The sequence below is a fragment of the Mandrillus leucophaeus genome, unplaced genomic scaffold (genome assembly GCF_000951045.1).
Source record: "Mandrillus leucophaeus isolate KB7577 unplaced genomic scaffold, Mleu.le_1.0 Scaffold27, whole genome shotgun sequence".
Classification (NCBI taxonomy): Eukaryota; Metazoa; Chordata; class Mammalia; order Primates; family Cercopithecidae; genus Mandrillus; species Mandrillus leucophaeus.
The window spans coordinates 2,772,511-2,796,812 of NW_012102809.1; the positions used below are offsets into that span (position 1 = coordinate 2,772,511).

The 24,302-nt window shown below is 44.7% G+C and overlaps 1 protein-coding gene across 1 annotated transcript in view; it reads right to left on the minus strand.

Annotated features, from left to right (window-relative positions):
- Positions 1 to 758: 758 nt before the first annotated feature.
- The window catches only part of MYLK4 (myosin light chain kinase family, member 4), an 85,049-nt gene continuing 61,505 nt past the window's right edge, over positions 759 to 24,302 (minus strand). The window contains exons 3-12 of the mRNA XM_011984537.1: positions 22,429 to 22,534; positions 19,054 to 19,147; positions 18,867 to 18,976; positions 16,662 to 16,803; positions 13,844 to 13,914; positions 12,908 to 13,036; positions 11,819 to 11,971; positions 8,776 to 8,854; positions 4,952 to 5,024; positions 759 to 1,617 (exon numbers count right to left, since the gene is read on the minus strand). Coding sequence (XP_011839927.1) covers positions 4,977 to 5,024; positions 8,776 to 8,854; positions 11,819 to 11,971; positions 12,908 to 13,036; positions 13,844 to 13,914; positions 16,662 to 16,803; positions 18,867 to 18,976; positions 19,054 to 19,147; positions 22,429 to 22,534 — 932 coding nt within the window. The 3' untranslated portion in view covers positions 759 to 1,617; positions 4,952 to 4,976. The remainder of the gene's footprint in view (positions 1,618 to 4,951; positions 5,025 to 8,775; positions 8,855 to 11,818; positions 11,972 to 12,907; positions 13,037 to 13,843; positions 13,915 to 16,661; positions 16,804 to 18,866; positions 18,977 to 19,053; positions 19,148 to 22,428; positions 22,535 to 24,302) is intronic.

The following is a 24,302-nucleotide window of genomic DNA, read 5'->3' on the forward strand; positions in this document are numbered from 1 at the left end:
TTTGGGAGGCCGAGGCGGGCGGATCACAAGGTCAAGAGATTGAGACCATCCTGGCCAACATGGTGAAACCCCATGTCTACGAAAAACACAAAAATCAGCCACGCGTGCTGGCACGCGCCTGTAATCCCAGCTACTCGGGAGGCTGCAGGAGAATCGCTTGAACTGGGGAGGCGGAGGTTGCAGTGAACTGAGATGGCGCCACTGCACTCCAGCCTCGCGACAGAGCAAGACTCCGTCAAAACAAAAACAAACAAACAAAACACAAAGAATAAAGGCATTAACACAGCTGATTCAACGCAACAGTTATTTGGAAATGGAAAACGTGAGGAAAGTTCATGAAGCTGGGTGGTGAGCTTGGAGTTGAGCGGGTAATGGGAATTTTGTGGGGCTTTTCCTTGCCTCTTCCTCACGTGGAAACGACGCAGTCCTTTTGCTCTTTAAAGCCCAGTGCCTTTCTGGGCCCCATAACTGTCTACAGCAGGGCCATTTCCCTTCTAACATATCTGCCGTGAAATGGCACATGGGCTAGGCACAGGAACCTTCCAACTGGAACATTCCAACGTTCTCACGTCCAGCAGGTGAACTCGCAGAGTTGCCGTCACCTCTGGTGTCCGACTGCGATTTCTTTACTCCCACTGAGTCCCGTGAGACAGCAGGGCGAGAGACTGGACTTGGTCTTTGTCAATGTTTGTTTGTGTTTACCCAGAAGCTTGCAGGTTACTTCCCAAGTCACTTCAACATTGAAAGCTCAGTGCTGTCTTGCTCCAGGAGGTGCAGATCCGTCTCTTTTCGTTGACAACTGGGGCTTGAGGAAACCTCTTGTGACTGTTGACATTATTCCAAAGGTCAGAATTTCAACCAACCATAAACAGATACTTTTTGCATCACCTCTCAAAACCAATGTGTTTTGTGGGGATGAACTGTCAGTCAGAAGGGTGCAGGGAGTATAGATGTGAAAAACAGAATCAGCTACTTGGAAGAAAATGCGCTTTGAGGACAATTAAGAATAAATGAAAGACACAGTGGCTGATGCCTCTTGTTGGGGAATTCAAAGACGGCTTCTGTTCCAGCAAGCAAATTATTTATCCATTGTAGTCACGTGACCGTAGACCAAATCAAAATGGCAGAGTCTGAGAAACTAAGTCTTCAAGGGTGCATGGGAGCTAGAATTCTTTCTGGCCATCTAATTGCCCCTTCAAAAGGCATAGTCTAATGGCTAGAAGTAGCTTCCTCCCTCCAAATGCATCCTCCAGTTTTGAAATCTCCGGTACATCTCAAGTGTCATGGCTGTAGTCATCTGAGAAACAGCAGACACAATGCGCCCCCTACCCCAGTGACTAAGAGCAAAAAAAATTTTCTAGAAGTAAAAAATCTCAAGGTGGCAGGGAATATCTTCCCAACGTCACTACCACCGGGTGCAGGGATGTGTCTGCGCCCTGAGAGCAGACCGCAGCGCTGGGCGTCCTCTGAACGCGGCAGAGGCTCTCCAGTTCAAGTTCAAATTCAGGGTCGAGGGCTCCCCCTGCTAAGACTGCCAATCATCATAGGGGTCAAGGCATCAGAACTGCTGATTTTTCAAAAAATTTTCTCGTAGCAGCAGCAACCGCAGCAGTTTTCCTGCAAAGCAAACAAAATATGAATCTTGTTAATTCAGCAGGGCTTTTAAAATTATAATTAGTTGGTTGTGCCCCTTAGGAAAACCACAGATGATTTTTTTTAATAATGTATGTGTGTATGTGAGCGGGGAAAAAAAAGAAACCTCTTGATGGATGCCACCACTTACTAGAGTTGGGCTTTTTAATGTTCAGTTTGTGCAAGATATTTTTTTTTCTTTCCAACTTGTATTTTAGGTTCAAGGGGTACATGTGCAGGTTTGTTACATGGGTAAATTTGTGCAAGATATTTTAGGACTATTTGCAATATTGAAGGACAAGGCCTCTTTGTTTCACCTGAAGTACAGCCACTCCATCCATCTGGTCAGCTTGATCCCAGCATCAAAGTGAGAATGTGGCCTCAGGTGTGGGGACATTTCCATGGGCTTTATGACCACGTCTGACCTGGGGCCCGCACACGGCTACCTGCCATCATTCCTGTGGATCTGAGGAGTACCCTAAATTTATATCCCATAAGTTGGCAAAAGATACGACAGAGGTAACCAGAAACAAAATGCCACCAGGTTGATTTTGGGAATGTTTCCTCTGACAAATTGCAGGAGATGTATATGCCTCGGTTGACATTGTGAATTACGCCTTATTTATCGGCCTGGAACTTTTTCTTTTTCCACAGGAATAATCTTCAACCACCAGATTTTTAAAATCAATATTATCTCAAATTTGGTTTCCGTCATAATACATCCTGCCATAAACCCATCTCATCCTGACGGGGAATATTATTGTGAAGAATAATCTTTTTTTTTTTTCTATCTTCTCAAATGAGGCTGCTCCCAGAGTTAAAATCTTACATTAAGTTTTATTTATTTATTTATTTAAAGTAGGAAGGTAGGTGGGACATGGTGGCTCTTATTCCTGTAATCTCAGTGCTTTGGGAGACAGAGGCAGGAGGATCACTTGAGCTCAGGAGTTCAAGGCCAGCCTGGGCAACATAGTGAGACCCCACCTCTACAAAAAACTTAAAAATTAGCCAGGCATGGTGGTGCATGTCTTTTCTCACAGCTACTTGGGAGGCTGAGGTAGGAGGATCGCTTGAGTCCAGGAGTTTGAGGCTGCAGTGAGCTATGCTGACGACACTGCACCCCAGCCTAGGAAATATCCAGATTGTGTGTATCTGAAATGATTCTTCCTTGGCCTGTGGTGTGACTCAGGTGAATTTCTGAGGCCAAGGGGGCTGAAGAGTGCAGAAAAGGAAGGCAGCCGGCTCCATGACCGTCAGCAGGCTTCCTCAAGCAGTTCCAGCAGAGGCTGTGCCCAGCTGCCCCAGCGTGGCCAACCCAAATGTGCTGTCTTCGTCCTCTGCACGGCCATCACTTCATAGGCTGCTGTTGTCTTCCATCACACCGGGTTCGAAGCACCCATGTCTGTGTGGAAGGACTCTACCCCCTCCCATCACCATTTCCTCCTCATTCTTCCCCCGCCAGACCCTGGCAGCAGGCCCGCCTTGGAATGCAACCCTGTCACCCAGTGAATTCATTCCCATCAGGCCTCCAAAGTGGCTCCAGTCCTTATGGTGGGAAGGTGGTTTGTGGCAAACCCTCGGGGTTTGTGGTCGCTGGGGACAAAACTGCTTCTGGGGGAGAGGGTGAAGGCGGGGCGGGGAGAAGGAGCGGACACAGCCTGGTTGCCTGTGGATCCAGGCACTCACGGAGCAGGGCTGGGGCACCCCGCCGAGGGCCATAACCTAGGCCTGGGGGCACGAGGGTCCTTTCTTGCTCCAGGTTGTCCTCACAAGAAACAAAACTCTCTCCTACCTTATCGAGACTTTCATGTCCTTGCTGTTTTTGACAAAGAAGAATGGTCTTTGTAAATAGAAGGCACAAGCCTTCCTGTTCACTTTTTGTGGATTTCTAAATAAGTGACAGGGGCATATGTAAGCTTCCTTTCCTCCGAAGGCTAAGTGTTTTCCTAGTACTGATGTGTGGCCTTTACTATGAGGTACTGATTCATTTCTACCCCATCTTATTCTACAAAAATTCAAGGCAGCTTACAAGAAAATGTACAATCAAAAAGGTTTGATATTTTTGCCTGGGTAGAAACCTCAGGCCCGGAAACAGACCTATCAGAAGAAAGGATGAAGACCAGGCCAGGCCCCATGGCTCACCCTGTAATCCCAGCACTCTGGGAAGGCGGAGGCGGGCGGATCACCTAAGGTCAGGAGTTTGAGACCGGCCTGGCTAACATGGTGAAACTCCGTCTCTACTAAAAATACAAAACTTAGCCAGGCATGGTGGCAGGTGCCTGTAATCCCAGCTACTCAGGATGCTGAGGCAGGAGAATCGCTGGAACCTGGGAGGTGGGGGTTGCAGTGAGCCAAGATAGCACCATTGCACTCCAGCCTGGGTGACAGAGCAAGACTCCATCTCAAAAAACAAACAAACAACAACAACAAAAAAACACAGTGAGCAGCAAGAACTCACTCACAAGTCATCAACCCTGTGCAGTTCCATGCATGGAGCTGAGAAAATGGCTGTGGACTCCCCGCCCAAGATTAGGGAGCTGACTCACTGCAGGGTCCAGGCCGCTGGCAAGGACATGAATGTTGGGTTTTCTTAGAGTCCTTCATAAGTACATGTGCCTGTTAGTCTTCTCCTTTAGGGCTACATTGGGCTAGATTATTGATATCAAAGAAGGTATTCATGTGTAAACCCATCTCTCAATGATTCCAAAAACACCTGAGCTAGGTGGAGGTCCACATGTGTCTGGGTGTGTGTAGGAGGTGGTATTCTTTGGGCTCGTAGAGCAGGCCAAGATCAGGAAGCAGCTCAGGGGATTCAAAAACGTGGGCGTCAGCTTCAGAAACACCCAAGGGAACCACACTCCACCCTTTACAAGCTGCATGGCCGTGGGGGTGTTATTTAGTCTCTGAGTCTCTGAGATGCAATTTCCCCATCTGTACAAAAGAGGGTGTCACTTCCTCTGATCTCACACATTGTCTAAGGACTACCCCCAGACGGTTACCAGCACTCCCTGAGCTGGTCATTGATCCCTCCCACGCACCAGGCCCTGGTTTCGGGGCTTTGCTTGGATGCTCTCATGGGAGCCACTCAACAAGCTCAGGAAGTGAGACTCTCCCCAGCCCGCGAGTCAGGCACTGAACTTCCTCCAGCAAGAAAGAGCAGAGCCAGGGTGCAAACACAGCATTCGGATTTCAGGGCCCTCCATGCCAGCCAAAACACGGCTCTTCTTCCCGCAGAGTCTGTGAGCAAATGTTCCATTTCCTTCTTATTCCTGTCTCTTAAGGCCTTCACAGACACCTCTTGAGGGGACCCAAGACTAACCTTTCAAATGGGTGCCTCCTGTAGACTATTTGGTCACAAAGTCCTGGGCATCAGAGCCACGATTCTTCTTCTTCTTCTAGGGAAAGCAGAAGGCATGTGGGAAGGATTAGGACTGTTTCCATCAGGCCCTGACTACGAGCACACGTGAAAAGACAGTCACTTGCTACTGAGTAGAAGGTGCTCTTCAAGAGAGATTCTTGAAGCCTACATTCCCGACAACCCCCTGACAGACACCCTGGCCAACCTCAGAGTCCATCTCAGAGTCCAGTCTCCCCTGAGGCCCCTGTCACACGACCCTTCCTTCTCACACAGAGTCAGGGCCAAACAGCTCAGCACCTCATCACACTCAGGTGTGTTTTGCCAAAACTCACGCTGATATAGCACAAGAGTGCCCTGTTACTTGCGATACTGGGGCTACGATGACTGCAAAATGAGTCAGACACAGAAACAGCTTCTTCCAAAAGTTTTCAAATTGAGTAGACAACGATAATGTGAATTCCACGAAGAGATTCAAGAACACAGAGAAAGAGTCCAGTTTAAGGACTGAGAAAAGCCGGGGCATTTAATACAGGCCTTAGACAAGTACTGACTTGTGGGCTGCTCTGGAGGCAGCAGTGGAGACAAGGCTCAAAATAAGAGCTGGGGGTGTCCTGGAGCAGGCCCTGACTGCAACTGGGTTGGGTCTGGTGTGGACCATGGGGAACGTGTGAAGATTTTTTCAGTCAAGGTCTGAGCTGTAATTAAGGAACTAATGATTTGGTAGATTAGGGAAGAGGGTGAGTAGAGGTTGGATATCAGTTCACAGGTTGTTTTATTAGTTCACTGAAAGGGCATGAGCCAAGGTCACAACACTGAGAATGGGAAGGAAAGCTCAGAGGCTTCTTAGCTCTGGGGGAAAGAAACCATGTCAAATTCGTGTCATGTTCCTTCCTCTGGCCCCAGAACCCTGGCTAATTCTGCAGCAGGTGCTGAGTTCTAGTAGATTCCTAGTTTGGGAGTGCTTTGCCCCACCCCAGCTGAGAGCTGCTTCTGATGGAAACAGGTTACACACAGATGGTTGGGGACGTAAGAAAGGCTGGGAGTCATTGCATGTCACCTTGAGCATAATACAGAGGGCAGAGAACTCTCGGATGTTAACTTCTAAGAAAAAAAAGTCCTTCTTAAATTTAGTGAGAGTCAATGTGCTACTTATATGGTTACAAAATAGCAAGTGCTTTTAAGCTCGAAGCAAAAGAGACAAAAATACACGAAAGACTTAACAATAGAATTTAGGTTGCAATGGTAAACAGTTTTGGATCAGAATTAAATTTTCAACTTAAAGGTAAATTCTGACTTTGTAAAACCAAGATTATTCTAAAAATAAGCCTTCTGGGAAACTTTAGTCTCAATATTTCCTTGAAAAGTAAGATATACTAGGTTTGAATATTGACTTTGAGTAACACTAAAACTGTATGGTACAAGAAAGGTTCTGGAAGCATCGCTCAGGTCCCCGGTACCCAGCAGCCCATCAGCGGCAGGAGAGCAGAGCAGTGAGGCTCTGTCCGGACTCCAGAGCTCAGCCCTGTCCTGAGTGTTCTCAGCTACAGACACTAATGTGCCTGTTTCATGGGTTGCTATGAGGAGTGAGGGAGGTATTTTTTGTAAAGCAGTTAGAAGGGTGCCTCCACAATGCCATATAATTATAACTGTAATAACTAGATTTATAAAATGGCATTTGTTTTTCATTAAAAAAAGAAAAAAACCATCATCACTCTTGAACTATCTATTCACCTCAGGTACCAGCAGATGGATGGATACAAAAGGTGATTTTACTTGTTGTTACATGGTTTAAAAAATATTCTTAAACTTTTTAAACTGTACAATGTCATTAATTATCTGCTGTGGTTTCTATACTATCCTACCATGTCAAAGTGTATTTGGACACCAATAAGCTTGGATAAAAATACATTGGTGGAAAATTGGCTCAAAATAGGTTGGTAACCCTAATAAGCAGTTTATGTAGTCTGGATGAGGTACCCACTAGGTAATAAGTCTATTTTTACTTGACATCAGTACCAATTATCAAGGAAAGGTATATTCAGACACAAATAAAACTTAGTGCCGATGCTGAATTTAGAAGTAAAGTTAATTTCAATAAAAACTGGATGTGGAAAAAGTGAGTACCGAAGGCATAGTCATTCCAAGGTTTGTTGGTCAGTGAAAAAGTTCCATTCCAAAAACCTCAGGAAACGGAGAGGATGAGGAGCAAAGGTGGAAGAAACAAAAACGTATCAAACCCATGCTATACTAGGGCAGGGCACCAGCCACCCTAACTGATGGGCACGTCAGACAGGTCCCTGGTGGGCCCAAAGGTTTGCATGGCATCTTGCCTGTATGTGCATCTTGCCAGTTGAACATCCTAGATGTTCAGTAAAGTTACTTGGGCATTGCACATCTGTTTCTGTGTTAATTATATAATCCACAATCATTTGGATGGAGACAACACGAAGGAGGCCAAGAAGCCAGTCAGGAGGCTGCAGTCATTCAGGGAGGCATGTCCCAGGCCACGGTAACCATGGGAATGGAGAGAAACACACAGGTTCCAGAGGTAATTAGGGGATATCATGTACAGAACATGGAGGTAAATTAAACATGAGATGGGGGATTGCGGGAGAGGAAGGAAACAAAGAAGATGCGCGGGGGCTGGCTGAGACCGCTCCAGGGCATCCTTCCCTAGGAGGATCGCTGATGGTGAGGCGAGGTGCGGGGAGATGAGATTAGTTTAGGGGTGGGAAGATCCAGGTGGAAACATCTAGTACACAGATGGACATACGGTTCTGCAGCTTAGGAAAGATACCTTTGCCAAAGAGGCAGATGAGGAAGTTGGAATATGAACATCTGGTAATTAAGGCGATGAGAGTAGATGAAGATTTCATTGTAAGAAGTTATTACAGAGAGTGGGCTAGGTTATTCACCATACTCAGTCTGTAGTCTAAGAGTCTCCTACACAAAGACTTGTATAGATATCTGGACCAAGCTGAGTATTAGATAATTCTAACAGATTCAAGTTATCTAATAACTAGATTCGGTGCCCAGAGCAGACCAAGCCAGGTGAGCACAGTATTTAGAATGCTGAATTCTGTTTTAAGGAGGCATATTTCTCCTGAATGAATATTACTATATATTCTCCAGAACTTTATATGTTTATAGGTTATATGTCTGTATGTATGTGCACATAAGACAATGAATTAATTCATTTTATAATGGATACAACAATTTAATAATAAACAGTTGTGCTGAAAATACTCTATTAAACAACAAATACATTATTTTTAAAATGTAAACTGCCCAAAAAAGCATTTTAAGGCCAGGTGCAGTGGCTCACGCCTGTAATCCCAGCACTATGAGAGGCCGAGGTGGGTGGATCACGAGGTCGGGGTTTGAGACCAGCCTGACTAATATGGTGAAACTCTGTCTCTACTAAAATTACAAAATTAGCCAGGCATGGTGGTGTACACCTGTAATCCCAGCTGCTTGGGAGGCTGCGGTAGGAGAATCACTTGAACCCGGGAGGTGGAGGTGGCAGTGAGCTGAGATCGCACCATTGCACTCCAGTTTAGGCAACAAGAGTGAAACTCTGCCTCAAAATAAATAAATAAATAAATACAAATAAATAATTTTTTTAAAAAATGCATTTTAAGTAATTTAATACCCACACAAGATTTGTAGTCCGTGAGAAAAGGAATGAGAAAGAACCTTATTTAAGGTTAAGGTGACTCTAGCATCTGATCTTCAAAAGACAGGCAGACAGGAGGAAAAGAGGAAGAGTAAGAAGCCGTGGTCACCTGGGCATTGAGTCTGGAGTGGAGCTTGTGGTCTGACAACCAGGGGTGCTTGAGCGCTTCGCTTGCACTTATTCGCCAACTAGAGGGAAATTCAGACGGTGATTAGTAGAAACACATCAAAGAAGGCCTGCATCTGCTGTTCAATTTCAGCTCCAGCCTCTGCCTTTGGGAGACCAGATGGCCGAATGTCAAGCTCATGGTCAATTCTGCCTTCTCTTGAATTGTGTGCTATCAGTGATGGCATAGGTGACTATCAAATCCAATCAGGAAAACATTAGTAAAGACAAACAAGGCAAATAATGAAAATCCTTGTTAATAACTGAACACTTACTTTCAAATATAAGTAACCATTTCTGTAATATAACATCTGAACTTAGTAAAGTGGATTCCTATCAGTCAGTTAAAAGATAAATATATATTTATTATTGTAAGAGCAAAATGCTACAATGGTTCTTGATGATTGCCAAAGCAGTTTACGTATTAAAACTTTTGAATAATAAATATTACTAACTTTTGAATTAAGAAGTTTTGAGTTAAATAGATAGGGAAATAGAGTCGATGTAATTATTAAGAGAGGGACCATTAGATACTTTTACAAAGAAACAATATCCTTTTGGAGCTAGCAAAGGTTTATACAATTTTGGGAAATAATATAAAGAAGAATAATATAGATTTACTATATTCGAATTCTAAGCTCTATAAATTTGTTTGATGTGCTAAGATTTATCACGTTAAAACAAATAACCTTTCAAAATAAAAACTGTAGGCCAGGTGCAATGGCTCACGCCTGTAATCCCAGCACTTTGGGAGGCTGAGGCGGGCGGATCATGAAGTCAGGAATTCAAGACCAGTCTGGCCAACATAGTGAAACCCCGTCTCCACTAAAAATACAAAAAATTAGCTGGGTGTGGTGGGGCACACCTGTAATCCCAGCTACTCAGGAGGGTGAGGCGGGAGAATCACCTGAACCCAGGAGGTGGAGGTTGCAGTGAGCCAAGATCGTGCCATTACACTCCAGCCTAGGTGACACTGTGAGATTCCGTCTCAAAAAAAAAAAAAAAAAAAATTTGTAAGTGAATGCAACAGTCTGAAGTCAAAGAGGTAGTTCCAAGCAGTAATGAAGCTTCAGTGTGTAGGATTGCTTCAATGCAATCGCTTCATCAGACACCAAAATATTTAAGTATAAGATTTGAAAAGGAGATAAGTCTTTATTACCGTCAATGAACTTGGTGACAACATCACCATTATAGTGCCAAAAACAGGCAGAGGTAATTTTTAAAAATCTCTTGACTTCCACCAACCGCAGTTGGAAGTGTGGTTCTGCTTTAGTGTCAAACATTTTCAGCTCTGGATCTCCAGAGCCTTCCAATGGCTGACCAAGGTGAAAAATGATGATTCTGCACTCTAGGGTCGAACTTCTTAAATCTGGCTATTAAAAAGTTAGCAATAACATTGTACTAATAATTAAACTTTTAATAACATTTCAAGTTTATTTTTGTACCCCAGAAATTTATTCTATGATAGTGGTGTTTGGCTTTTGGCTTTAGTTTCATCCAAGCATTGACTGGAATTCTAAGCTTGTTGCCATCGGCCCAGATGGGTATCTGATGCTCCTTGGGCATTCATGAAGCCCTCAGACTGAAGGAGTGAGCAGCACTGGAGCCCACTGGGTCCACCTCTGCATCTGCTCTGAGCTGGCCATGTGAATGCAGCTGCTCTCAGCCTCAGTTTCCCCATCTGTAAAATGATGGTCTCCACAGACCACAGGATTATCCAGAAGCCAAATAAGATAACACACAAAAGTACATGTGTAAAACAGGTTCACAGTAAATGTGGATTTCTCGTCCTCCGAAGATTTGAAAGCGTTGACAGTTTCCATCTGTTCACTGCCTTGGGAAGGGTAATGTGCTAATAATAATAACCCTGGCTGTTATTGTGCTTTTCCATCAAGGTTATTATTATTATTAATCCACTATTTGTGAATTGTCCCTCTTGTCTGACTGATACTCCTAGCCTGGCTAGGTTCTATTCATTCTCTAGGGACTCAGTTCTGGCCTTATCTTTGTGTTAACCACATTTTATTACATCTTTTAAAAAAATACCCATCCTTTTTATTAGATGGTGAGTTACTGTAGGTAGGGACTGGATGTGCATCTATTCTTAACACATGACACATTTCCTGGCACACAGTAGGTGATTGACACTTGAATGAAGGCATCTCTTGCCAGGCTCTGTGCCAGACCCCCTGCCTACACTGTTTCCCCACTCCCTGTGACACCCTCCTACCTGTTGATCCATGGCCATGTGTATCGTGACTTTAAAGCCATAAAGATAATAAAACGGTAAGACAAATGCTGTTGGTCCTGAAAGTCTTAACAGATTCAGTCATTATATGGCTCAGGTAGAAAGCCATCTGCAACAGAGTGTTTGATGGGTTAATCACAATGCCCTTCTCCCTCTCTGATTCTAAAACGCAAATCCCTATATTCCAGTGTCACTCTTTTCATCCACTGAATTTTGAATTAATGTGGTTTCAGCATAACAGAAAATAGAGGCCCATGTAATAGATAACAGCCAAGTGTGTGGCCGTCGGGGAAGGAGAACTATCTGTTTGAGCCTCCGTTCTGCCAATTACTGGTGGTGTGATCATGGGCAAACCACCATAGTAGGTTCTCAAATGAAGTGGTAGTTAAAGATTCAGCTACACAGAACCATATACAGCTTTGTAGAGGTGAAAGGAATCCTAGAAATACTTCTCCTAAGTCCTTCATTTTGACAGTGAGTCAACTGAGGCCCAGCAGGAGCCCATGGTTGGTACAGCTGCATGAAAAATGGCAGGAGGAGAAAGGTTTGTGTAGCTTCATGACCAAAGCAGTCCCAGACTGTAGTAGAGAGGGTCAAGAGGATCAAACCTCATTCTATCTGTGACTTTGCACGAGCATCACAGATGTTGGTGAGGGAATAAGTTCTAACAGCCCTGGTGGTACGCCCTGCTTCCTGATCATCCCTACCGTGCCCAGAGCACAGGACGAACTTGGGTTACCTCTTCTCCTTAATCAGAAGCTTGGAGATGAACTCCTTGGCCTCCTCTGAGGTGTCCTGAAATTCTTCATCCTCTAAGTCCCACCTGCAGGCCAGGATGTTGTTCAGCGTCTCGGCATCATTGTCACCCAGGAAAGGGGACAAACCGCTAAGTCTGGAGGACACAGGGTCCAGAGTGAGTATTTTTTAAACAGCCTCAATCCCTTTCCATACAGATTGCTTTTCTGGTTCTGCCATTCAAAGGTGAGAGAAGGAAAATAACGTAATCCGAAAGCATAATTTTATAATATATTATTGCAATCAAGAAAATGCTTGCCACTCCCACCCAATCCTAATTAAACAACTGTGGCAATAAAGACAGCAGCAACAGAATATGAATATGAATATCAGCTTCCTTTTTAAATCACTTTACAGTTCGCAAAGTGCTACTACATGCTCAGATGGCAAACGCCAGGCAGGTCATCTCTGAGGGGTGGGGCTAGCCTGAGTCACTTAGCAGATCAGGATATGAGCTTTCTTTTTTTTTTTTTTTTTGAGACGCAGTCTCGCTCTGTCACCAGGCTGGAGTGCAATGGCGTGATCTTGGCTCACTGTAACCTCCGCCTCCCGGGTTCACGTGATTCTCCTGCCTCAGCCTCCCGAGTAGCTAAGATTAGAGGCACACACCACCAAACCTGGCTAATTTTTGTATTTTTAGTAGAGACGGGGTTTCACCATGTTGGCAAAGATGGTCTCGATCTCTTGACCTCGTGATCTGCCCGCTTCAGCCTCCCAAAGTGCTGGGATTACAGGCATGAGCCACCGCGCCGGGCCATGTGAGCTCTTTAAATTATTTTTTGGTTTTTAGGTTGTGTCCTAGGAGTTACAGTGATTAATGAAGAGGACACACATTTACTTTTCCAAATGATGTACAGGGGAAGAATTCAGTCCTTTCACCCACAGGATTCAACAGAACCTAGAAAGCAACTGAGGATGGGACAGTGTTATTTATTTTTTACGGACCTCAATTGGGGCTTTTATTTAAAATGGCAAAACCTCAGAAAATAAGCATGGAGATGGAGAAGGGTCAGAGACGGGGAGAGCTACTCACAGCATATAGGCGATGACCCCCACACTCCACATGTCGGTTGGAAAGGAAACAAAGTCATAATTAACAACTTCAGGGGCTAGAAATTCTGGGGTTCCAAAGTTCACCTTCAGCTTCTCTCTGGGTTTGTATCTGCGATTTAAGAGACAAAGTGGGAGGATGGAAGTGTCAATCAAAAATCATGAACACTGAAATGATGCAGTCTATGAGACAAAGTAACTTCAGTCCTACAGCAAACTTCAACTAAACAAACATTAAAGGAACCCAAACAATGAAGAAAGGGTGTCAAAAACTTGTACAGCGGTCCCAGAAAATTTAAAAGTCAAAATTCATACTGGGAAACCGTAATAGGTTGAACCAGTTGTGGGAGAAGCCGCTGTGAATAATTAGAACATCTGAATTATAGAAGATGACAAGAGGAAACCTGATACAGTCATTGACACGGGGATGACTGGAGTAAGCCTGTATTAATGAATAAACAGAGTACTGCAATAATTTACAACATCCACTTTATACACATCGTCGATGTGCTGAATTGTCCACGTAAACTCTTTGTTCCCTGAAGAATCTTACATGTGCCAGAACCCTTTGCAATCTTGCTTACGTTAATATTTTTAAAGTAAATCTTCTCTGTACAGATGGAACAAATATGAAAGATGAGGACAAACACTTGCAAATGCTACATTAATGGCTTCTAATTTAATAAACTTCACTGCATTAGGTTTTAATTTTTTATACTTTTTACTGCATGCATTATAGAAACTTCTAAACACTCAAGTCTCAAATTTAGCAAGTTAAGGCCAAACATAATAATTTCTGTTAAATTAATTATAAATGAGATCATGAAACCAAGGAGCAGATCAGATATATGTTTGCAAAGAAAGGGCACCCATCATGTCCCCTACCTCCGTTCGTACACCTACGTCCAAATAGACATACCTTCTGGCCAATCCAAAATCAATAATTTTTATTTGCTTAGCATCCCGATTCACACACAGGATATTCTCAGGCTGCCAGGAGAAAGAGACACATTAGCAATGAAAACAACCATCATTCACTCAAATTGTCCTTGAACCACAACTAAAAATACAACGACGCTCAGAAAAAACGTATCAGGCCTCTCACTTCGGGGGGGCGGGCTTGTCCGTGTGGGCACTTTCTCCTTTAATTATGTGGTGGATGAGGTTGCGGGTATCCTGCCAACCCTGCATTACCCAGTCCTCTCCACGGCCTCACCGTTCACCCTGATGCCTGAGTTCAGGCAGAGGCCTTGAGGGGAGCAAGAAGAGGAGGCTGCTTCAGTCCTTCCCAAATGCACTGTGGAGGCCCACTCAGACCCGACATCTGCCCCTCTAAATTATTGAGTATGAATTTCCCCTTCTTGGAGAAATAGTTTTCCCAAGATTTATGAGTTCCAAGAGAACTGACCTGCTCCATTTAAACAGCCACACTGAACATGCACTGTACTGTGAACGTTCCGGCCTCCAGAGCTTCCCTTTGCTCAGCGCTTACGGGAAAGTCGCACGGGAGACGAGGGCTTTTCTCTCCAGTCACTCTTCGGTCTCGGCAGTTCTGAGGTTTTGCTGAGTTTGGTCTCAATGCCTAAATCCCCTGACTAAGTGTTCCCTTGGAGCTAGGCCCTGGTAAGGCCTTAGCCTGCTAACCTGACAGCCTTGGGGTGTAGGGGAGACAAGTAGGTTGTAGCGCAGCCTCAGTGCTCACAGAATGTCCGACCAGTGCACCTGATGTTTATTGGGGTCGAAAAACGGAGGTCTGGGGAAAGTAAGTGATTTGATTTAAAGTCAAGACCATTTATAAAAGAGAAAAAAAGTTTTCAAAGAGTTAAGAACCCTCAGTCCCAACTCTTTATGAGCTGGAGGGCACCAGCCCAGAAGGCGAATGCCCAGGATCCCATTCCTCAGCCTTTAGTGGGAGCAGGCTCCCCCTCCCCAACCTGTCCGGATGGAGAAGAGGTTCCAATGAGATCAGAAATTCAGAGACACATTATGAAATGACACAGCGTCTCCTTATCAATATTCAATAGTACATTTGGTTGGGTAGAATATCTTTGGAAGGCCTTTTCTAAAATATCTCTAAAACAGATGTTTGTAAGTCAAAGTCATTATAGAGAAGGGGTGTTATGTGAAACATTTGGTTTCGTGCTTAAATAACTGATTGATCATGTATAAAGCTGTCCAATTGTGAAGGAGTACTGCGGCATCAAAAAGTTTGCAGGATATAGAGAAACCGTTTTGAGGGCATTTCAAAAAGTTAGCCTTTTTATGATGATAAAATTAAAGAATGTTCATTGGATAAAATTTGCAAAACAGAAAAATATGAAACAGACTGTTTGTAAGTCACCTACAATCTCCTCCCACATAGTGACAATCATTCTTAATATTTTTGGCCCTTTTCCTTCCAAGGATCTTTCAGAAAAGCAGCTCCTTAATGACCCATCCAGCTGTCACCTTTTTTATGATCTTTGCATCCAAGCCATAACTAAAATTGCCCGCTGCAGGTCCTCAATCAATGTTACGAAGCCCCATATGGAGTCATTTGACTTACAATAGGTTTGCTCTTAGTTCCAGTTGCCAATCAAATCCCGTTAGGGATATCTGCAGAATATCTACAGTCAATGAAAATGCTCCGTGAAAGCATGTATTATCAAACCCAGCTCATAGCCAGGCTTTTGCTAATGATTTTTAACCTCTGACTTTGTCATTTTATAAACCACTTCCTCCTGCTCTCCTCCTGCTCAAAAGTGAATGGGAAAGGCAAGGCACATAAATCAAGACAGTGAGGGAAGCCAAGTTATAGGAAGAGAGGCCCATGGAAACCTATTTAAGGAGGCTAAATTTATTTAGCTATGCAATCCCTGGTGACATGCAATAGATGGGATGTTATATAGAATATATATTTTACCTTACTGTCATGCTGTGCAAACAGGGAAATGAGAAAATGACCAAGCCACACAAGATGTACTTTATGATACTTAGTCCCAACGTGGGACTTGATCAGGGTTATTGGGCCTAGGTCTTTCATTGGTTGTAACTAAGACTACGTGCAGTCCGATTCTAGGAATTTCATAGTGAGACATAATGAGAGCGGTAAAGAGGGAAGGGGCGATCAATAGGAGGAGAAAGAAAGGCGGCTTGGCTTCTGTGTGCTTTCCACCATTGGCAGGGGGGTGCCCGCCCCACCCTCTCTGCTCCTTAGCACTTCGGCCCCGTCCTTCCAACTGCCTTCTGCTCCCTTCTCCATAGGATTCCATTCCATGGGGCAGCAAACCCACAGAAAACAAGTCCCAAAGTCCGGAGCTTCCTGAGTGACTCGAGGAGCTGCCGGCGATTCTTGGAGACCTGGAAAGGTTGGCTGCTACTTAGGGAATTCTGAGTTAGCTAAAATCCTCTCACCTACTTGTCCTGACAAGAGGGATACCACACGGCTACCGCTGCAGTGCTGGTGGTGGTGGTGACTGTTTTAATTCTAAACTTTCAGGGAAACCATTGCCATATAGATTTCCTTAACGCAGGCAAATTACAAGAATCTGAATATTAGCCCCTGAAGATGGAACATGCAAATATTAGGGAGTGACAGAAGCTGAGAAGAAGGAGATGAGGGTAACAATTCAGATGCTTATTCATTTCTGAAGTGACTGTACCAGTTTCCCCAGCTGGCACAGAATAGCAGACAGGGCCCACTCACTGAGCAAGGGGTGGAAAGGATACAAAATCTCACAGGACACAAAACATCTTACCTTCAGGTCCAAGTGGAGAATGTACATCTGGTGCATGTGCCTTATGCCCTCACATATCTGCTTCATGAACAGGACGGTATCAAGTTCCGTCAGATTGTCGTTCTCATCGATGATGCGGTCAAACAGCTCCCCACCGTCCACGCTGCAGAGGGAACAGGAGCGAAGCCCTCAGTCCTGATTTCCTAACCACCACGTGCTTTTCTTGTAGTGACTTGGCGTGCAAGTTCTGCTACCTCTTCTGAAAGGTGTATGTGCAGTTATTTCTCTGCCTTCTTTGCTGTCTTACTTAGATGATTCTTACCTTGAAGGCCTGTATTTTATATACCTTCAATCTCACAAATGGAAATCCTCAAGCCAACCCTCCATCTTTTGTGTGTGTGTGTGTTTTTTTTTGAGACGGAGTCTCACTCTGTCACTCAGGCTGGAGTGCAGTGGTGGGATCTTGGCTCACTGCAAGCTCTGCCTCCCAGATTCAAGCGATTCTCATGCCTCAGTCTCCCAAGTAGCTGGGATTAGAGGCACACGCCACCATGCCCAGCTAATTTTTGTATTTTTAGTAGAGATGGGGTTTCACCGTGTTGGTCAGGCTGGTTTCGAACTCCTGACCTCAAGTGACCCACCAGTCTTGGCCTCCCAAAGTGCTGGGATTACAGGCATGAGCCACCGCACCTGCCCTCAAAGCCCCTTTATCCAGTGTCTTCAGCTCTGGGGTGAGCCCACATGTATCATGTTCTAAAGATGCTGAAGAGAAAGAGGACCCTAAGAACTCTGGGAGGGGAACTCCAAGCCCTGACTGAAGGTAGTCAGGGTCTCAGCCTTCTAACTCTCCAGTGATTCAGTGTGGCTGGTGCTAGACACAGTAATTTCCCTCATCCTCCGGGACACCTTCCAAGACCCTTCATGGATGCCTGAAACTGTGGATAGTACTGAACTCTGTATATACTATGTTATTTTCTATAGATACATAACTCTGATACAGTTTAATTCATAAATTAAGCACAGTAAGGGATTAACAACGATAACTAAGGGTAAAATAGAACAATGATGACAATATGCCAGCTGCACTATTCTTGTGCTTTGGGACCATTGTGAAGTAAAGTGAGAGTTCGTGAACACAAGCACTGCGATGCCTCCACAGTCGATCTGATGACCCAGTCGGCTACTAAGTGACTAACCGCAGGGAGTGGTGGAGACGCTGGACAAAGGGATGATTCACGTCCTGGGTGGGACCGAGCGGGATGGTGGGAGATTTCATCAGGCTACTCAGAACAGTGTGCAATTTAAAACCTGTTGATTGTTTACTTCTGGAATTTTCCACTTAATATTTTGGAGCCTAGGGTAACTGAGACCATAGAAAGTGAAAGTGTGGATAAGAGAGGACCATGAACCTATACTTTTTATTCAAAATGCCTGATTGCAGAATGAAAAACAAAACGGAATCACAATATCGATTCAGTGTTGGAATTGCAGTCGGCCCTCCCTATTCGTGGATTCTGTTTCCACAAGTTCAAACAATCGCAGATGAAAATGTTTGACCAAAAAACAATAAACATTGACAATACAACAACAAAAATAATACAAATTTTTTTAAAATACAGTATAACAACTGTATATGTGGCATTTACAGTTTATCAAGTATTATAAGTAGTCTAGAGATTATTTAAAGTACTCGGGGGGATGGGCATAGGTTATATGCAAAAGACTACACCATTTTACATCAGGAACTTGAGTGTCCTCTGGTTTTGGTATTTGCGGGGATCCTGGGACCCTCTCAGATTCCAAGTAATGACTGTACTCGGTTTCTAACTAACCAATCCTTATGTTTTTATAAAGGTGAGTTTAAATGGAAGCTTCTTAGCCCGAATCATCAACCGTTTTTGACATGTGAATATGGTGAAAGTAAGATATAGCTCAAAAACCACTTTCCTCCAGGTTGCCCTGGCTAGTATTTAAGCTTGATTTTTGACAAACAGCTTAGATACAAAGCTAGATCTACTTGGTCCCGCTACTTCTTATCAATAAAATCCCGTATGGAGATGCGTAATCCCAAGTCGTTTCCCTTTGAGAACTGATGAGATTGTGTGATCCACGCGAATCAGAGTCTGCGGGGACAAGCTTGGTTCTGGCCCCGCTGCAGCAGGACAGAGCTACTGACGCACAGTCATGGTCATGAGTGGGTCAGGGAGGGGCAGAGGGGATACGCACTACTCCATGACCAGGACAATGTCGTCCTTAGACTCAAAGGCATCGTACAGCTGGATGAGGTTCGCGTGGTCCAGCTGGTTCATGACGCTGATCTCGTTCTTCACCTCCTCCTGAGAACCAGGAAACAGTGCATTAGTGTGGCCAAGACAGGGCAGGGAGAGAGGGGACCACCTCCCACAGGCTGTACCTTGTCCTTCATGCCTCTGGTCTTGATGATTTTGGCTGCCAGCTTCAGACCTGTGGCCATCTCCTCACACTTGTGAACCTGGCCGAAACGCCCTCTGCCAAAAAAGAGGAAGCGGCGCAGCATGAGGCCCTGTGGTCAGCTGCCACGTAGACAGCACACAGTGGCCCCAGTATTTCTCCTGCTAAGTCTGGATGAGCAGCCCTATGAGGAGTTCTTTGCATAAACTTCTAGAACAGTATTTGTCAAGGTGTGGTCTGTGGGTCGCTTGCATCAGAATCACCTGGGAGCTGTAAAGAAAGTAGGTTTCAGCCAGGTGTGGTGGCTCACGCCTGTAATCCCAGCACTTTGGGAGGCCGAGGCGGGAGGATCACGAGGTCAGGAGATCGAGACCAGCCTGGTCAACATAATGAAACCCTGTCTCTACTAAAAATACAAAAAATTAGCCAGATGTGGTGGCACGTGCCTGTAATCCCAGCTACTTGGGAGGTTGAGGCAGGAGAATTACGTGAACCCAGAAGGCGGAGGTTGCAGTGAGCGGAGATCGCGCCATTGCACTCCAGCCCAGGTGACAGTGCAAGACTCCATCTCAAAAAAAAAAAAAAAAAAAGAATCCAGGATTCTGGGCCCTACCCCAGACCTCCTGAGGCAGGAATCCAGGGGTAGGCCCCAGAGTCTACATTTCAGCACATTTCTTGGGTGATTCATATGCACCCTAACATTTGAGAACCACTTTTACAGACAATGCAGAACCTTTCTAAATACATACAAATGTTAAAAGCTGGGCTTTGTCAGCATATGAACAAGAGAGCCCACCTTCAGATATATAAAATTATTTTTGAAAACTGCACATGTAACAGTACTGCATATATATCCATATAGTCAAGACTGCGTATTGCCCAGTCACCTATGAGCTTGAATATAATCGTAAGACAGCTTCTTACCTACATAATCACATACAGATGTGCACAGTTGCGAACAGTTTTAAATCTAATTTGCTTACTTTGATTTCTTATTTACTATAATAAGCTAGAACACGTGTCCCTGCTCTGCAATGGTGGATGTCACAGTCGGGAGTGAGGAACAGCTTCCCTAGCAACACAGTGAACCTGAGGCAAGCCCTATGACAAGGCAGAGGACTTCAACGATGAAAGTCATGGCAACGCTGGACAGATGCAGGAGCACTGACGGCCGCCACATCCCATCCTGAGGCTGCACACTCAGCACAGAGGCAGATGGATCTTGGAGAATGACACAGGATTACCATAAACATAGCCACGGGGTGACTTCAATTCCAATCTCTGTTCCAGATGGAGTCTCTATGGGAATACATGGATACAGGCCCAGGCACCTCTTAAGTGGCTGTTATGAAAATGTTTTGTTTTGTTTTTCCCTTCACTAGCAATGGCCCCAGAACCTCCTGAGCCAACAGTGGTGCCCATCACTGTCTGACTTCCCGGCTCCTTCAACCCTCTGACTCTTTCCCCTGATTTATTCTGCAAGGGCCCTGAAGGTTGAGGCCAACTCCCAGGATTCATGCTGGTTCAACACAGTGATAACCTTATGCTCATTGAACATGCCAAGCAGGGGTGATAGATACCCTCGAGGTCACAGGGCAGGAGATGAACCCCCAGGAAAATTCAGGGGCCTGCCCCTGTGGGCAGGTGTTTTGGGATCCAGTGATCCTTGGCATGTTGCAATATTTCTGCCAAAAGTAAAAGATAAATTGCTGCATCTTGAACCTCCTACCACTAAAAAGGAGGTGCAGCACTTGGTGATATCTGCATTTTGAAGGCATCCACGCACATTTGATCATGCTCCTCTAACTTATTTGCTAAGTGAATTATGGCTGCCAATTTTGGTGAAGCCCATAACAAGCACTGACGGGCAGCTGGTCTAGACTGCAGTACCAAAGAGAAGATCCCATGGTGCCCAAACAGACAGAAAGGAAGTTTCGAAGGAGCAGTTGACAAACCTTGACCAGAAAAACAGCACAAATCCTGGGAATTCTTTCAAAACTTCTTCTGCAAATAACTATTCTCGGTTAGAGAAATACTTGCTGGCTTGCCACTGATGTCCCTGAAGACCCAAATACCTCAGGCTTCCATGGCACCAGTTCATGCTGTGGAATTCCTGTCTCTCCCTCAGCCCTTCCCCGCAGTCTCATGGGGCATTCTATGAGATCAGCCAGATGAGGAAAGCAAAGTCCAGGTGGTTCCATTCGGCGGAGGGCAAAGAAATACAGAGTGGGAAGAGGAAGAAGGGACTTCACGAATATCAATGACTCCCTGAAGACCACTTGCAGAAGCCTGAGCTGCAGTAGCAATGCATGCTTTCTTTGTGTTGGTGAGTACATTTTGTATGCACACGTGCAGATGTTCTGCCTTCCTCTTCCTATTTTACACAGACATGCTGATGGCAGCAAACGTTATAATTTAGACTTTGAGTTACAAGATATCATAGGGGGGTTGTGAAAGAAGTAGAAGAAAGAAAGAACACCCTCTCCCCACCCCCAGCATGAAGCTGGTCCCTGATGGACTTTAATTTTCTTTCTGGCTTTTTTTCTTTTTTTTTTCTTTTTTTTTTTTGAGACAGAGTCTCACTCCATCACCAGGCTGGAGTGCAGGGGCCTGATCTCAGCTCACTGCAACCTCCGACTCCCTGGTTCAAGCGATTTTCCTGCCTCAGCCTCCTGAGTAGCTGGGGTTACAGGCATGTGCCACCACACTCAGCTAACTTTTGTATTTTCAATAGAGATGGAGTTTCACTATGTTGACCAGGATGGTCTCAAACTCCTGACCTCAAGTGATCTGCCCGCCTCGGTTTCCCAAAATGCTAGGATTACAGGCGTGAGTCACCACGCCCGGCCTTTAATCTTCCTTCTTTAGGGAGAATGTGCATTTAAATGTCCCTAAAATAAGTTATTTGCTGAGCAAAGTAATCAATTGAAATGGATAATAATAATTAATACAGTAACAACATAAATGAAAAACCAGCAGCAATGACAGAAAGACCTAATACAGGCCACCAGAACTACACGCTGTTGACTCATTTCTATGTTCTGTCTCCTGGAGGCTGCACTATGGCTTTGGACAGCTGGTCAACCTTCTGGTGACTCACAATGGGTTTTTCTTTCTTTTAGACATTACAACATGGGAAGTAAAGCAGATAATAAACGTGGAGTTTAGTCACCACATTAACCTTTCTGGCATCAGTGACAATTTTCAGAAATGGATACGGTTTCTTAAAATGTTTGTTTCTAACGTTTCTAGTTCTCAGGTCAAGACAGGCAGACATTTACGAAGTCATGTGGCCCCGTGTCTTTGCACACTCTCCTCTTTTGTTGAGAGAATGCTAATAATATTCAGCATGACTCACCCTCCTAGGATTTCTGTCTTGCTCACAGTATAGAAGCTGTTGACCGCTCCTTGCTTGGCTGTCACAATACGATGATCAAATGGGGCAGGAGGAGCCGGGATGTCAACTAGAAGGTGAGAGAAACAGAAGGGCCATCTGTCAAGCAGGCTGACCTCGTTAAGGCAGCAAGCCTGGGCCTCATAGTAAAAATGTGCTCATTTAATAATAAAATACAAGAAGCCATCTGTTTGATTCCTAATGATCCAGGGATATAAATTTCCACTTGAGATTATGAGCTGTGACTCATAAAGGTGATCCTGACACCTCTGAGAAACAGTGTCAGGGCGGCTCAATGGTTGTCCATACCATCTTCAAGATCACTTTTGGAAATGTTAAAATAGTTGAAAATTTCCAACCCAACACAGTCCAAACAGGTAATACTTCCAAGCCTGAGACCATTCAAATTCAAACGTGAGAAATTGTTTGATCCATTTTTTAAATGCATTACTGATATAATCCATTATTTTAATTAAAGCAGAGAGAAAAAAGAAAAATGAAACATTTCTTCATGTTATTGAAATGCTTGATATTATATATTACTTTCCAAAATGTCTTGGACTTTATTTAAGACACATTTAAGGCACAAAGATGAATTTTTCCTGGCTGGCTGGAAATAAAACACCCAATAAAACCAGGTAAGTGTGTATTCAACAGTGATCAAATTTCTCCCACTTTCTCCCCTTCCACCTTAAGTGTTTAAACGCTCGTCCACATCAGCAACAGCTCTAACATACAGAATTGCTCAGGGATATTCCTCCCAGTATTCTTTTACCTTTCCATGACTACTGCTGTTAAAATTGGCTTGCCGTGAACCTGCTCATTCTCTGCTAATTCATTTATTATGCAGCTACTGCATGCATACAATAAGAATACAAAGGGAGTTAAGTAACAGTTTTGCTTTCCAAAAAATCTACATTTATTTAACAAACGTTTCTTGAGCATCTACCTTGTTCCAGACACTCTGCCAAATGTTAGTATTTTTTTAAAATTCAGAATATAAATCTCTGGGAATCTGATTTGATATAGACATCACCTCTCACCGCGTAAATATGCTGAAAACTGAAGTCACGCGAGAAGCGTCTTGGTAACATTCACTGTTTCAGATTAATAAAAAGAGGGAGTTAAATACACAAGCGGCATCGAAATGGCGTTCTATCTCCTGCGGGCTGTTAGACTAAATGAAATTTAGTCTGCAGTGCTTGCTGGAAAAGGTTAAAGAGCCTTAAAAGGCCCGTACAAAAGCCACTTCCTACCCAAACGGGTGGCGCCATCTTGCCCTCGGGTCTTCATCCCCGCGGGCTCCCGAGGCGGCCCCGGGAGCGCCTCCGCTTGCCTGTGTCTTCTGACACGTGGGTTCTCCCCCGTGCCCACTGCGTCTACCCTGCGCTTTCGCTGCCCTCGTTGGCCAGGCGCCCTCTGCCACTCTACGCTGACTGCTGCCCGGACACTCGGGTCGGCATTCCAGAACACGGATCCTGCTGCGGAACCTCCCGGGATTCGTGGGGGTAGAAACGGCCCCTCTGCTGCTGACACTCCCGGAAAGTCAAGTCCAGTTGCAGCTCTCAAAGTTCCAAGAAGAAAATAGATGGTGAAAATTCTTAGAACGAAGACTTCTCTTAAAACAGTGTTTTGGTGCCAGGCGCGGTGGCTCCCGCCTGTAATCGCAGCACTTTGGGAGGCCGAGACGGGTGGATCACGAGGTCAGGAGATCGAGACCATCCTGGCTAACACAGTGAAACCCCATCTCTACTAAAAAAAATACAAAAAATTAGCCGGGCGTGGTGGCGGCGCCTGTAATTCCAGATACTCGGGAGGCTGAGGCAGGAGAAGGGCGG